The 15593-nt window shown below is 36.7% G+C and overlaps 1 protein-coding gene and 1 long non-coding RNA gene across 6 annotated transcripts in view; one reads left to right on the forward strand and one right to left on the reverse strand.

Moving 5' to 3' along the window:
- The window catches only part of LOC136838605 (glycoprotein-N-acetylgalactosamine 3-beta-galactosyltransferase 1-like), a 60797-nt gene that overhangs the window by 43099 nt on the left and 2105 nt on the right, over positions 1-15593 (forward strand). For 3 of the 5 annotated variants that reach the window (XM_067103850.1, XM_067103852.1, XM_067103851.1), the window contains exons 2-8: positions 3738-3860; positions 7181-7275; positions 7533-7685; positions 9674-9812; positions 11546-11658; positions 12925-13035; positions 13166-13314. In XM_067103850.1, the coding sequence (XP_066959951.1) occupies positions 3738-3860; positions 7181-7275; positions 7533-7685; positions 9674-9812; positions 11546-11658; positions 12925-13035; positions 13166-13314 (883 nt within the window). The remainder of the gene's footprint in view (positions 1-3737; positions 3861-7180; positions 7276-7532; positions 7686-9673; positions 9813-11545; positions 11659-12924; positions 13036-13165; positions 13315-15593) is intronic. The other 2 variants (XM_067103853.1, XM_067103854.1) reach the window with 1 other exon arrangement.
- LOC136838606 (uncharacterized) overlaps positions 10771-15593 on the reverse strand; it is a 39848-nt gene continuing 35025 nt past the window's right edge. Inside the window, exon 3 of the long non-coding RNA XR_010853053.1 lies at positions 10771-10900. This is a non-coding gene — a long non-coding RNA (uncharacterized lncRNA). The remainder of the gene's footprint in view (positions 10901-15593) is intronic.

Genomic DNA, 15593 nt, shown 5'->3' on the forward strand with positions numbered 1-15593 from the left:
GATTTCCCCTTATTGATAAGAAATTACGGTCATATCCGGCTTCAACTTTGCCTGGGTATCCTATCAGGCTTTGCTTGGTTGGGATTGAATAGTGCCAGTTACCATTATGGCGCTTGGTCATCGATTTAGAAACACAAGTGGGTTGATTCGATTTGATTTTATGAAATTCAGGCTGTCAAGCCAAGCACTAGGCACTTTTGGCCATTCATCGTTTCAGACAGTGAAAAGAGGGAGCTGGAGTTGCAAAAAATTTATATCCCAAAAAAAAACAAGGAGGTAAAGTACAAAGACCTGAAGGTGGAACTGGGAAAAACCCCCATAATTGCTCTAAGAAGCAAGTTATCGGGGTTGGACAACAATACTGAAGAAATAAAGCGAGAATGGAGTTAAAGTAAAAGACTAAACAATGGGTGCAGCTGGGGGCCGACGGGACGCTGCAAATATCCTTCAGTAATGTGTAAAGTGTACCACGTGAGGTCTATTGACAGCACAACCCCCTACGGAGATAAAACATAATTGAGTGTGAGTTTACAATATAAGGTAGAAGCGGAAAAGTGGAAGCGACCTTCTCAACATTTAAGTGATCACTTACTCGCTGTTTCTCAAGTTCGAGGAGAATTTAAACCGAGACAAATTAAAAATTCCCTTTATAAGGCAAAAAAGGATAGTTTTTATAGGAATACCATCACTTTCAGTAATGTAGGCCAGCAAGGATAATTTACAATTTTATGAGTGGACCGAAAATCTTCGTTGGACGAGTCGGTAGAGCTGTGGACTGGTACTCGGCAGGCCCGAGTTAGAGTCCCCGGCCGGCTGATGAAGAGTTAGAGGAATTTATTTCTGGTGATATAAATTCATTTCTCGCTATAATGTGGTTCGGATTCCACAATAAGCTGTAGGTCCCGTTGCTAAGTAACCAATTGGTTCTTAGCCACGTAAAATAATCTAATCATTCGGGCCAGCCCTAGGAGAGCTGTTAATCAGCTCAGTGGTCCGCTAAAACTAAGGTACACTTTTATGAGTGGACCAAAGAATAACACTATGCCTTTCACAGAATGAACTATCAATGTCAGAACCTGTGGCATTGTCTTTAAATAGAATTCCTTATTCAGAAATTAAGGAGGCCAGCACTGCTTCGAATTTACCTCTGGATGAGGACCTCACAACAAGTTTCAACTAATTTCAGATTTGAGTCTCAGGTGTGCTGCAAGCGTCCCATATATGTTGCAGTGTTGGAAGGATGGAGAATTTGTCATACTTAACGTTTATTGATTGTTTTACTTCCTTTATACAGAGACCTTCATGTTGGGAGAGACATCTGGGGTTGGATTCTCACTTGATTATTTCTGTCCCTATGGCAAGGACGTCTCTGGTTAGGCAAAATTTACGACAGACTAAGTAGTGCATTTTTACGGTACCTCTTTAAAGGTGACACATAAGACATCTTGACAGGCAAGTCTTCATCATCCTTAATTTGGTAGGCGTGCCTGTACACCAGGATGATCCTTTTTAGTTCAAATGGTTGCAAATGACAGGCAGACAAACATATGCATGATGACCTTTAACTTTAACAACTTTAACAGGAATTCTTTCAACTGTGTAAGAGGAATTACAATCACAGGGAAATGTGACTGATCCACTGACAGAGAAAGACAAACTCAATATTTACCTTCACACAAGGTGAAGGATGAAAGTCTACTTTGTACTAAGTTTCATGGAATATCTTTGGCTATGTAGAAGTTAAAATGACAAGGTTAAATGTAATAGATACATTGAAGGAGAGACAATCTACATTGAAGGAGAGACAATCTCCAAGTATACAAATCAATGCATGATAATCTACCTTTGCCCCAGTTTTAACTGATATTCCTTTAACCGTGCAGGGCGAGTTGTGATAAGGTAAATGTTACAGACACATCGACAAAGTTTCACCAGAATCCCTTCAACTGTATAGGAGATAAGGTAAGCATGACATACTGAAAGACAAAAAAATGGAAGGGAAAACTATTCCACCCAACTTTGTCAGTAGGGGATTAAAAATACGAGGGACGGGGAGCATGAACTTTAGGGAGTATAAGTCAATGTACATGGAAATACTGCTGAGAATAAGGTTAATGAACAAATTGAGCTCAGAATATGATACATATGGAGAGACGACATCTGAGGTTAACGAGTTCCTGGTTTTGCAGAAAGATTATTTTGAAGATTAGTTGGATGCAGAGGATAGTAGAGTGTCAAAGCTGAAAGATGCAAAAATTGAACTTCTGAAAATTTGAGAATGCTCATGAAGTGACTGTTGAAGACATAAGAGCACAATAAAGAATCTGAAAAATGGATAGACATCAACAGCTGATGAGATTACACACAAAATTTAGCAATGCGATGGTGATCGTATGACTGGGAAGCTAACGAGGTTTTGTCAGGTATATCTGGATAAGTGAAAAACTGCGAGGGAATGAATAAAAGGAATTTTTGTTATACTGGGTAAACGAAAGTGACAGACGACTGTACAAATATTAAAGGCATAACATTGCATAGTATACCAAGGAAAGTATTCAGTGGTAATTTGAGAAAAATGAGAGAAGAATTAACAAGGAGAGAAAAAGGAAGGATTAGAAAAGGAAGGTGGTGTGCGGAGCCGGTGCTTGTTTTCAAACAATTATGACAAGATTGGAAATACAAAGAAAAAGCCATGCAGCACACATGAACTTAGAAAAGCTTATGGTAGAATTAATAAAGGGCAGTGCGTGGTACTGAGAATGTATCGTATAAACACTACTTGGTCGAGAATGATTAAAAGCTTTTATGATAGAAGCAAAGCATGTGTAAGACTGTAGACGGCAGACTGTTTTTTTTTTTTTTGTGAAAGGGAACCTGAGACGAGGGTGCGCTGTGTATTCAAGGTTGTAGGCTGTGGGATGAAAACATGAGTTGTGAGCAGTGTGGAATGCTTATATTTGTAAATGATATAGTTCTGATTGGGGATAACGAAGAGAAACTGCTAAAACTCATAACTGAAAGTATCTGTGCGAGAGAAGGAGAGAGTTTGGAGCTAACGTGCACAATAGTGGGAAAATGAAGCAATGTGTTGATATGTATGGTGCAAGAATGGAAGTGATTGATTCACATATTCTGGCGTACATATACCATAACAGATGATGGTAAGGTAAGGGGAGGAGTCGAGTCACAGAATAGGTGAAGGAAGAAAGGCAGCAGTGTGTGCATAAGTGGGGATAAACTTGGATTGTCTACGGAAGCCATTGGTGGGGATGCATGAAAATATTATTGAGTAAGTTCTCCTTTATGCGTGTTGTAACATACAAACCGTCTCGTTTCATTAAATCTCATAGCACTAAAAACTAAAAAAAAAAAAAAAAAAAAAAAAAGTCGTACATAATAATGTCTTGCAGATAAAACATCTGCTAGATATAAAAAGAGATCACCTTACGGGAAAGTGAAAGTTTGCCTTTAAAAATGCTTTTGTCAGTGTTAACATCTTCAAAACTACGCCAAGAACGAAAACCCATGCCTTCCCAATAAACCTGAAAGAGGATGATGAACGGACACGAAACGCGTGACATGACTACAGGAACCACTGATCTGATACCGGCATTAAGCTGAATTTCTTATAAAGGCTTTAATTCTGCTTGTGGAAACTAAACAAACTCAGATAAAATGGCATTAAAATTCCAACCGGTCTGATTCCAGTCGCCACTCTTATCAATTTTTCTTTTCAGGTTTATCAGCAAGAACGCTTTTACTTGTATTAGCATGCAGTGTATTGAGCAGCATGCTAACGTTCCTAGCAGTGACACCGTCAACGACCAGAATTCTTTCCCCGTGGCCAAAGTTCATGAAAGGTATCGTTTAAACATCAGAGAAGATTGTCATGGGACTCTCTCTCTCTCTCTCTCTCTCTCTCTCTCTCTCTCTCTCTCTCTCTCTCTCTCTCTCTATATATATATATATATATATATATATATATATATATATATATATATATATATATATATATATATATATATATATATATATATATATATATTTATATATATATATATATATATGTAAATATATATCTAATGTCATGTATATATATGTAAATCTAATCTAATATATATATATATATATATATCATGTATACAAACATGTAGGCTATATATATGTATATACATATATGTATATTTATATAAAGTTTAAGTTTATATTATATATATATATATATATATATATATATATATATATGTGCAATACAGTATATACATACATATATGTACATACAATATATATCTACACATATAAGCGTATGCGTTTGTGTTTGACTGTCGCTGAAAATAAATCTTACACATACTTAATTCATTTTTTTCGTTTTTACCACTGCATGATCACACTTTAATGTAAATCTCTTATATCTTGGACCTTAATGCATACCTGTAACTCAAGTTAAAAGTTTTTCAACCAGAAATGTGTCTTTCTACGTGTGTTAGCACGGCAGAATATATTCACATTTATAATAAGATTAACATTTCAGATATAGTAACAAAGAGGACGGTGGGGTTGAATGGAAGTAAGGATACAGGATGAGAAACGTTCGGTTGGCAACACTGATATCAAAGAGGTACTATACTAAAGAGGAGGACATCAGAAATCACTAAGGAGACATTATAAACCTTAGTTCACCTTAAAAACGGAAAACGTCTTCTAACACGGCTTAAAAACGAGAAAGAATTAGAGCCCCCCCCAAACACAACCCTCTCTTTCACTAAATCCTAAACTCCCACTTCAATTCGTCTCCGCCTTGAATTTGCTCCTATGTATGTAAACTCACTCGCTACAGAGGATATGTTTGTCAAACTCTTTGAATTGCAAACTGACATACCTATAAGTCAAGAGAACGCTATGCAAAGATAAATCAATTATATGTCATAGCACGTACAACAAAGACATAAGCTCTTTATTACGGGTGTTTGAGGGTGTTTAAATACCAACATAAGAGAAATAGTGGACTAATAAAAATCACCAACAAAAATCATCGGCTAAGATGCGATGGGAAATGAAAATGATGCTTGCAAGCTTCAGTGTTATCTCCGGTAAATGAATTCATTCGACGACACCCATTGAAACTCAATGACATGGAAACAAGAGAGGTGCAATTACTCGACATGTTGACGAATGCTACTGAATGGCATAAAAATTACCTTGACACCGGCACCTCGCTTATATAACTGACGAGGTAATTAGTGCACCTCAGCACTCACACACATAAAACCACCAGCCAATCGAGGTGTAATGCAGTGCGCCCTCAGTAAAAATTAGAAAGCGAGTTTCGCTTCCTTTTCAAGAGTCGCACCCTGGTTGCCCCCAGGCTCCCTATAAAATAAGCTTTAGCAGAGACTTGTCATGCATGAACATATACAGAAAAGAAACTTATTCAAACATCGCAACACTTGATGCTCATAAGAAACTGAGCTCCGCTTCGAGGTATTATCGCTTTATGTTATACAAAACCCTGGTTATATACATGCATGTATGTATGTATGGATGGATGTATAATATATATATATATATATATATATATATATATATATATATATATATATATATATATATATATATATATATATATATATATATATATATATATATATATATATATATATATATATATATATATATATATATATATATATATATATATTTACTGTAATGTTCTGGAACTTTAGTTCAACTGCTTAATTTTGTATGGATGTTGATTATTGAGATGTTAGTGAAATTCCCGTTTATTTTAATCACATTTAAAGACATCTCAATTATATTATGATTTGTTTGTTTGAGTGATTTCCTGATTGTTCGAACTGACCAAGATTATGTAACATTCCACCCTTTGTGGAAGCCCATATGTGTACCAGAACTTCTGAGAACTATTGACAATGATGTAAGTACCAGCCCGTGGTTGGTGACACAAATGAAAAAGAAAAGACACGCCAAGGGAAGTCTCTAGTTGCCTGTCTTCTCATGCAGGTGGAAAGAAAACAGTGCTTTCAGTTCAACACAAACAAAGGACAATCTAAATTATATAACTACCACTGCTTCGAGTAAGATCGGCTAGATGTTATCGTTACCTCCCGCGTACATCGTTGCGCAAGAGTTAAAAATAAACTTACATCTTGAATGGTGTTTCATTCACACCTGATATACTGCCACTGGCCACTACTGTACTACTTGTAAGCCCTATCATACGCATGGAGTGAAATCTAGCTATCTCTATCGATATCATCCATGTTGCTATTTTTCCCTTCTGCTCTCTCAGCTCATGCTCAAAATTATTCCTTAATTCCGCCAGCTATTTCAGAAGAAGAAGAAAAAGAATACAGAATTTAGGCCAAAGCGCTGAAAGGGAAATTGACAGGAAGGCGGTCTGAAAGGCGCAACATGAGGAAAACCTAGCAGGTGAACTGTGAAACAATAATTGTTAAAGAGGGTAGCAAGTCAGATGAAAGAGAGAGAATATGAACAGAGGTACAGTAAAAGGAATGAAAGAGGTCGCAGCTAGGGGCAGAAGGAACGCTACAAAGACCCTTAAGTAATGCCTACAGTGCACCACGTGAGGTGCAATGACGGCACTACCACGCTACGGGGAGTTATTTCAGAGAATCAAAAGAAATTCACATAAATAATATACATTTCCACACTAAGAAACATTCCTTTATAATGAAAAAGAACTGTATAATTACTAGTATCAATAATTTAAATATAAATCACGACGGGAAACACAGAGGTTGCAAGAGTGGGCACAGCTGACAGCTGACAGTCGTCGTTAGGAATTTTTGGGTCATAATACAACTGCCAAAAATGACATTATGTCATTTTTGGCGTATGTGCAGTAAGTTCGAACATTAAACATACGCAGGTTTTGAATATATCGCGTGTGGAGCCTTTGCTCTCAGATAAAATTTTAGGTCCCTGTTTAAGAGATGTTCTTGGTCTATATAATAAAAAAAATAGTGAGAACCTGTTCCCCAGGATTACTGCTCATCTCAGTTGAAGCTTTAAGAGAAATATACTTCTTTTACACTGTATTTCATCTCACATTTTCCATGTAAATAGTAATATAAATAACAGTCATTTACATTTTTACAACACTTTAAGTACGCATATTAAAACTTTTTCGGGCTTACAGATTCCAAGACCTCCACGGACACAATCATGAGGATGAGAGAGACATTCCTGATAACGTTCTAACACAGCACGACCCATCGGAACTGCATCATAAAGGTATTTGAAATGGGCGTTTGTCATTATACTGATAATAAGAAAAGCATAATTATAGCCATATACTGATAATCACAACGGTGCACTTCTCTTAAAATTTTGATTTCCTGCAAATATCTACTAAAAGGAAATTGTCATTTTGCTATGTTCTTACTCTTCATAAGAGTGCTACTTATCACTATTATTTTCTTACGCTTCACCGCAACTTTGTATTTTTTTCTTTGTTCCTTACCTAATCTGATCTTCCAAACTTAAAACAGGAGAAGCTATAGAGGCAGAGAGAATAGCCCAAGAGGTCAAAGTTCTTTGCTGGATCTTGACGAGTCCTGCAACCCACGATAAAAAAGCCAAACACGTCAAAGCCACATGGGGAAAACGATGCAACAAGCTAATCTTCATGAGTTCGACTAATGGTATAACACATTCCATGCATAGCTAAACTTCACGATGCTTTCCTTTATTAGTGACCATCACAATGACAGCAGTCAAAATTCAAACATTTCCACTCCGCGGTAACACTTAGGGAGATAATGTTGGTTTTCCTTGCTGTCAAACTTTACGATGCAGTGTTCGTACTCGGTGGTAAAACTTTAGGATGGATTGTTTGTTCCCTTTAAACTCTTAAGGAACTTTATTATAACAACAGTCATTCACTGAAATATTAAAAATACTTAAGTTCCAGGATATTTTGGTGCAGAAAGCAAGTAACATCTTATATTATTGTAACACCTCACCTAACACTACCGATGTCTAATCTAACATGGTAAAATTTTCTTTTCGATAGTTTCTTTTATGGGAAGAACGACTACTGATAATAAATGGAAAAATAAAGCAGAATTTCACCAATATGAGTAATCAACTACTGAATTTGGCCTAACCCAGTCAGACCTGAAAGGTTTTTTCCTGAGGCAGTGCCTCAATATTAATCTAAAATATTCATACCTAAAGTGTGTGTAAACATGATATAACGTCGTCTGTAAACCAGCTGAAGTTTGTGAGCAACTACTTCATTCCATAGCCTATAGAAGGGAACCAGATTATAGAAGTATATATATTTCTCTAAAAATGATCTGACTGGTTCACGAAATCTGGGCTGTCAAGCCAAGCACTGGGGCACTCTCAACAATTCAGCGCTTAAAACAGTGAGAAGAGGAAGTTGGAGTGGTTGGACAGCAAGATAAACATTCAGAAACCAAAGCATCTGAAGTGCAAGGATCAAAATGTGAACTGGAAGAGAACCCCACAGTAACACTAAAAACTAAAAAGTGGGAGCTGGGGGTGAAGGGACGCTGCCAACACCCTTTAGTAATACCTACAGTGCGCCACCTGAGGCGCACTAACGCTCCTACGGGAATATCTCTAGAAGCTTTTCCGGCTCGTGTGTCTTTAATAAAGGATACCAATCGAATGTGTAGTAGGTGTTTCCAGATGAAAATTATTCTGAGTGCAGGCACTAAACCTACGTAAGTAACATAAATATAAAATTACAAGAGGACCCGAATATTTTTCCACTATGAATGTTAACCAGACTGGCTCCTCTTGCTGCCAAAGATCAAACATCTCAAAAGAATCTTCGGAAACTTGTTTATACCAGTCTCTGAAATACTGGAAGTTCGTCAGAAAGAGCTGGAACTAGCACTAGAATAAAACGAAATACTTGACATAAAAGCTACCATTTTCTCTTCCCACATGTATATATATAAAATTAAATATCTAACGACTCTTCCTTAACTTCTTAGCGACGTCGTTCTCTTTAATGAAAAGTTATAACAACTTCCAATTCTTTAGGCAATTATCCACTATATAAAACCCATTTTCACAACTGTTTGTAAACTGGAATAAAGAGTTTTTAAAACCCTTAGGCATTCTTATAGAGCAAAAACTGAATTCCGGAAATCTTTAGAGTGCTCTTGTAACCTACTTTCCTCGCTCTTAGAGCTAGTGTCAGAACAACTGGTTATACGGCTTTTGAAAATTCTCCCTACTCTTAGTTAAACAGATTACGTTCATGGTGGTCAAATATAGAAATACTCCACATTTTTCAGCAGTCCCATTAGGCAATATGATTCAAACTATTAGCTACCCAAACTAACTAATCAACGTAACAGAGACTATAATTTCCATTACATTTAAGAATTTTATGTGCTAATTTTTAGGTTTTTGTCGTCTCTCAAAATTCCGAATACCTATTTTTACGTATGTAATTTTTTGTATTAAACACGCTGAACAAACGGTATATTCGACGTAAATTGTATATTCGACGTAAAGTAAATTGAAACCTTTGTCACGATTTCTTAATTTTTAGACCAAAAAAGCCATCATCAACATTGCATGAACATCAGACATCAAACGAATACAATCTCCAGAACACGAGAATTATAAAATGGCCATCCTTTTCCAGATTCGGTACTTGGGGCCATAGACTTAGGAGCAGGCGACGGTCGTGACGTTCTCTGGGGAAAGACCAAAAGGGCTTACAAATATGTGTATGACCATCATCTCAACGAGTACGACTGGTTCTTCAAGGGAGATGACGACACGTAAGATATTGTCTATCATTTAACATCCCTTTACAGTCACTGGTAATCCAACAACCAGTATGTGTTTTAACTCCTTAAAATATTCGCTTTTGTGTTTCCCTGTCCCGAATAATGCACCGTGTTTGCACATTTCAAATGCAGACTTTTAACCTTACTCAGGTCACCTGGAGTCTGAGAGACCTTAGCCTGCATAACTGAGTTTTTATATTTCCTTCCCAACTCGTCAAGTACTTTTGGGTGGTAGTGAGGTCATTTCGAGAGACTTCTTTTCCGTCCCACAGGTTACCGGAGGATGCTTCAAACTCGTGCAACCATTTTTTTTTGTATTCACATCAGGTAGCCCAGGTTCTTACAGACCATCAAATGAAAAAATTATTATATCGCCATTATTGAGCATATACTTCTGCTTACCATTAATACCAAAGGAATAAATCAGAATTTTCTTTCAATTAATTGAAAACCACTTTAAAATTCGCACAAAATTAATATGGCAGCCGCAGAGAAAAACATGTATATAAATTTTACCTAATGACCATGATCTGCTGTGTGCATTATCGTGCAGTCAGTACCTTTTCATTTACACCCGCATAGAATGCTGGTATGATTCGAAATTTAAGTCTCGGACGATATTACCTATTGTCACAGCATCAGTTGCTAGTCATCTCAAAAACACTAATATCAGAAATGACCAGAAGATAAAGTATTTTAATTTTACTCTCCTTTACAGAGATAATGCTGGTGTTATAAAAGTAAAAAAAAAAACCCTCACTGTTAATATCAATTATCTTTCATTAGTATGTAAATAGAACTCAAGCATTAATAAAAAAATTTATAACATTATTTCACTTCCCAAGTCATATCTGCTCTTTAGCAACACATACCTAAGGAATGGTGCATCTAAGAAAACGTAGCTGCAGGAAGACAAAAGAAGTAGAGTATCTTAAGAAACAATGAAGATGCTTTGTTAGATAAAAATGTTTTATTAAATCAAACAGGTACTCACGTGTTTGCTGTCTTCCGAATGCAATAGTAGAAATAATACTTTGATTCGGTAGAAACCGTATAGGAGAGAAAAATTCTCGCACTCCCTAAAAACAGAAGATAAGACGTTTTTCAGTTCAAAATATAAAAAAGAAGTGTGTGATACTGAAAACTGAATAGTCAAAGATAGGATAAGTCGATTTACGAATACAATTCAAAATAAAAAGATACAGAACTTGTATAATGATGGAAACAACGCTGGCTTAATACGTCTTAAGCAAATTTATGAGACAAGGTTTTATACGATCTATCGAAAATATTTTTGCTTTTATGATATATCTCTTAAAGAACAAACTTTTCTATTAATCTGGTAAATAATATGAAACTGAAAGTTAACAACAACGAAAATTCCGTTATAATGTTAGGCCAAAGATGACACAATTCCATTATAATGTTGGGCCAAAGATGACATTTATTTTCCATAACAATTATTTTATTGGTCTGGCATGAAACCACCAAGTTTAAAAGAGAATGTACTGACTGCTCAACTATAGTAATATGGATATTTATATATGTACTACAACCAAATAAGACTTGTTCGCCGGAGTTTTGATGATTTTATAATCTAATATTTTTGCATGCTGCTAAATCATATTTCCCGACTTGTTTAGAAATTATATGATTTTCCTTAACATTAAGTATTAATTGGAGACCTCCATTTATACACATTAAAGCAAATCAATGCTTTACAGATACGTCCTCATGGAGAACATGCGATACATGTTAGCAGCTTATGACCCGACCTTCCCAATTTATTTTGGATCACGATTCAAGAAATTTAGTAAACAGGGATACATGAGCGGAGGTAAGCAATCAGTCTAATAGCACTACATTAGGTAACTTCGCAAAATGTCTTTTATGGCAAGTGATAACTATTATAAATGACTCAGACACTTAACCATTTGTTACCCACCATAGAAACGAGTCCAAAAATAGAAAAAGGTAATTCAAGAAGTGTAACTAAAGGGATAAAATCACTCAAGAACCAGTATTCTGGTAATACATTTTTAGCAACGAATCATACACCCCTAAGGATAACGGCCAATTTTATATCTTAAAGGTGAATCGGTATAAATACTGTTAAAAAGAGAGGTTGAAGTGCGTGTTCATGACCGCAACACACTGCACGTGGAAATTCAAGCCCTGTTCGTTGCCGGGAAGTGGTGGTAACGTGGTAAATAAAAAAACTGGCTGTAGAATGAATTCTTCACAGTTACATCAATATACATGGCAAATAAAAGAATTCTCTCTACACGATTAAAATGAAACCATGTTAGAATTAAGAAACAGGTGACTGTTGGATGAACTGAATTGCATACATTTGTTATCAATAACAATCAACAGGACTGTATCCTCACACATGAGAACAATATTCTATAACGGGATAGTGGGATTCAGCAAACATGAGCAGCAGATGCTTTAAGAGAAGCACAAGCAGCCTTATTTAAGATTTTATCATAATTCTTCCAATAGAGATCACAATTCATTTTAAAGATGTGAGGGGGTCAATTTCTAAATTCTCTTACGTACAAACATTATAGTTCGAAGGTAAGTCTTTTTGATAGCATTAAACAGAACATAGTCTTGTCTGCTGAAATATAAAATGATAAAATAATCATTAAGAATAGTTATCAGAAAGTCCACAACCTCCATTACTTTTCCTGACTGTCTAGAGAGCTTAAAAATATTGATTTGCATTTACTCGCATAACATTAATCTAAACCGTTATGCATTTCATTCAACAATTTATCCATAGAAATTACGTGGGATGTTAATATATCAAGAGAATCATACAAAATTAACAAGCTAAAATAGACTTCTGTATTACAACTGGTCTTAAAATTCTTCAACATTATGACTTTGATATTATCGAATTTTGGGGAAAAATGTTAATTCTCGTCTATCTCATTAAAAACAATCTAGTGTTTTTTTATCTAATTCCCTATTTATTTTTGTTTGTTTATTGTTACCTTAACTTTCTTAAACCTGTGTAGCCCACTTAGGACATTTTAGTAAACCAATAACAAATATTTTACTACTTTGCGTTTAAAATTCACATCCACTCCGTCAGGAGGAGGGTATGTGCTTAGCAGAGAAGCAGTAAGAAAGTTCATAGAGGATGCGCTACCTAACAAACTGAAATGTAAAGAGGATGACACCGGTGCAGAAGATGCAGAAATGGGTGAGTAAATTCTCATGGAACTCAGATTAATATAACGGACGTAAAGGTCATTATAACACATGGAGGCATAACAAGATAATACACCAAACCACAATAATAAATGTTTCAAGTTTGAAAACTTATGTTTTAGGAAAATGCCTCGACAACATTGGTGTCCTTGCGGGAGACTCGAGAGATAGTTTAGGACGTGGAAGGTTTTTCCCTTTTACTCCAGCCACCCACCTCATGGGTGGGGTGCCTGACTGGTATTTGGATTACGTTTACTACAAACCTGATACGGTAAGTGCCTAAGTATACATCTTTAATACACAAATATATATATCATTAAGTTCGATGAAATGTTGAATCTGAATTCCGCGGTCACCACGAAAAAGATGTATACATGTACAGTACATACATAGGTTGAAACCTGCATTGGTTATGCATTATGATCACCTTGTAGTGAACTGGCACCTCTGTTCTCTTGCCGAGAGGAACTAGCAGAAGTCCGACTTCCCCTTCTTCTTCGTCCTGTGCAGGAGAAGGGAGTCGTGGGGCAAGGAGGAGGAAGAAGACGACGAGCTGGTAGAAGAAAAAGATGATGAGGAAGATTATGATGATAAGGAGGAACAGCAAGAATGCTTCTTCCTTTTCCTCTGAGACTTCTCCCTTGTCTTCAACTCCACAGGACTGGTTGAGGATTTGTCACAACACCTACAAAATCAGCTACAGGTACAACTTCCACTAGAGGATCTCTTCAGCAGACCAGGCAACCATGGGAACTGCAAACGTAGCAGCAGACACATCTGTGGTTGGTTCTTCCCTTTTCTTTCCTGTCAGAAAGTCAAAGAAGGAACAAGGAAGACTACTTGGAAGATTAAGCTTATGCCAGATTTTGCGCAGGTAATCAAATGAAGACATCCCCCAACTGTCTTCCTTGTCCCCAGATGGAGGATGAACGGGAGCTAACCTCCTGGGAGGAGAAGATCCTGGCATAGTTGGAAGAAGGATGGTAACAGGTGGCAGGAAAGAACGAAAGAATTCTGCATTGTCACCAGAGGAGCGTTATCCCTGAACAAACCTGTAAAAGCTACCAAACTTTCCTCCTCCACTTGCCATACATCTCTCACTCAGGAGAAGGCTATAAGAAGCGCATATTTCATACGGCATAGACCAAGTAAAATCCCTGCCCTGCAATAAGCACAGATCTCATGTGGGTCTACCAATATGTGAGACATGAAGAACAAGGTTGCCCACGACTCCCACACCAGCGCTGGTCATGTTTCTTCCATCAAGAGAAAAACAAAACCACATGACACAGCAGAAAGAAAAATAAATGCACAAGGTATGCAAAAAGAGGTGATTGACTGATTTGTGGCTATTAAAACTGGCGTCACAACATCTAAGTTACTGACGCCGTATAAAATTAAATAGGAAACAATGGCAGCATGCTACTCATCCACATCCCAGAATCCAACAGGTACATAAGGAAGAAGGAGCATGAGTGTCTTTCACAATGCCACCAAAAGAAAGAGTGAAATGGTGCGAGGAAGGTGAGTGAGGTGGTTACCCTTCTCAATCCCCATCTTCAGCAGTTACTACTTTGTTGCCACGATTCAAAAGCCACTTCAGTTTGCAGTGAATGATACCCCTAATGTAAAGGTGATGGATGTACCCTGTCGGAACAACTCGGTGTTACATAGATATCCAATACTCCCCTCTTCCATCTTTTGCAACATTTCAAATACCGCTTACTTTGATTCTGATGTTGACACTAGGCCATTTACATACTTACTAGCAGTCTCCCTTTCTACACTTCTTAGTAGCTTCCTCCACCGGTGTGATGAATAATAAGAAGCTTAGCGTTCATCCTTAACGGCCACCATATAGTACCAATACTTTTTCTCTCACCATACATTACCAGTACCTTTTCTGTTAGTTTTTCTTGTGAACTGTTTCTGCAATGTCCATCTAATTGTTTTTGAACTTTATTTTTACAGGATTTCATAAATTCTATTCACAAGCCAAGCATATGATAGTAAAACGTATGCTACATCCGAACCCTTCAACAAACAGCTACGAAAGCCAAACATAAAATTAGAAGGTTTCCAGTATTACTCTTCTTTTACTCAAACTTTATGCCTTAACTGGGAAATATCTTTATCCTGTACTCGACTTTAATTTCTCTTGTGCGCATGCAGGTTTATACATAACCCATCTCCATTATTTTAAGTAATTTCTATAACTCACATAAATATAACTGGAGAATGTGAATATAGCTGACATCTATCCCTTAAATACTACCTTTGGTTAATGCATGAATGATTATAAGTTATCTGAGTGTTGTAACAGTAATGATTCTTGCCACCGATACCGGCTACGTTAATATAATATATTCTCAACATTAAACACACCTGACAACTAAAGGTATAAAAGACTAGATTATCTGCAGAAGGCTTGCTTCTGAACAATATATTTAAAAATGCCACAGGCATCATACACTCCTACTTCTTCGCGGAACTTAGCAAGAATGGCCCTGCCGTCCTCGTCCTAGCCCACGAAGGCAATTGTACTTCTAG

The sequence above is a fragment of the Macrobrachium rosenbergii genome, chromosome 5 (genome assembly GCF_040412425.1).
Source record: "Macrobrachium rosenbergii isolate ZJJX-2024 chromosome 5, ASM4041242v1, whole genome shotgun sequence".
Taxonomy (NCBI): domain Eukaryota; kingdom Metazoa; phylum Arthropoda; class Malacostraca; order Decapoda; family Palaemonidae; genus Macrobrachium; species Macrobrachium rosenbergii.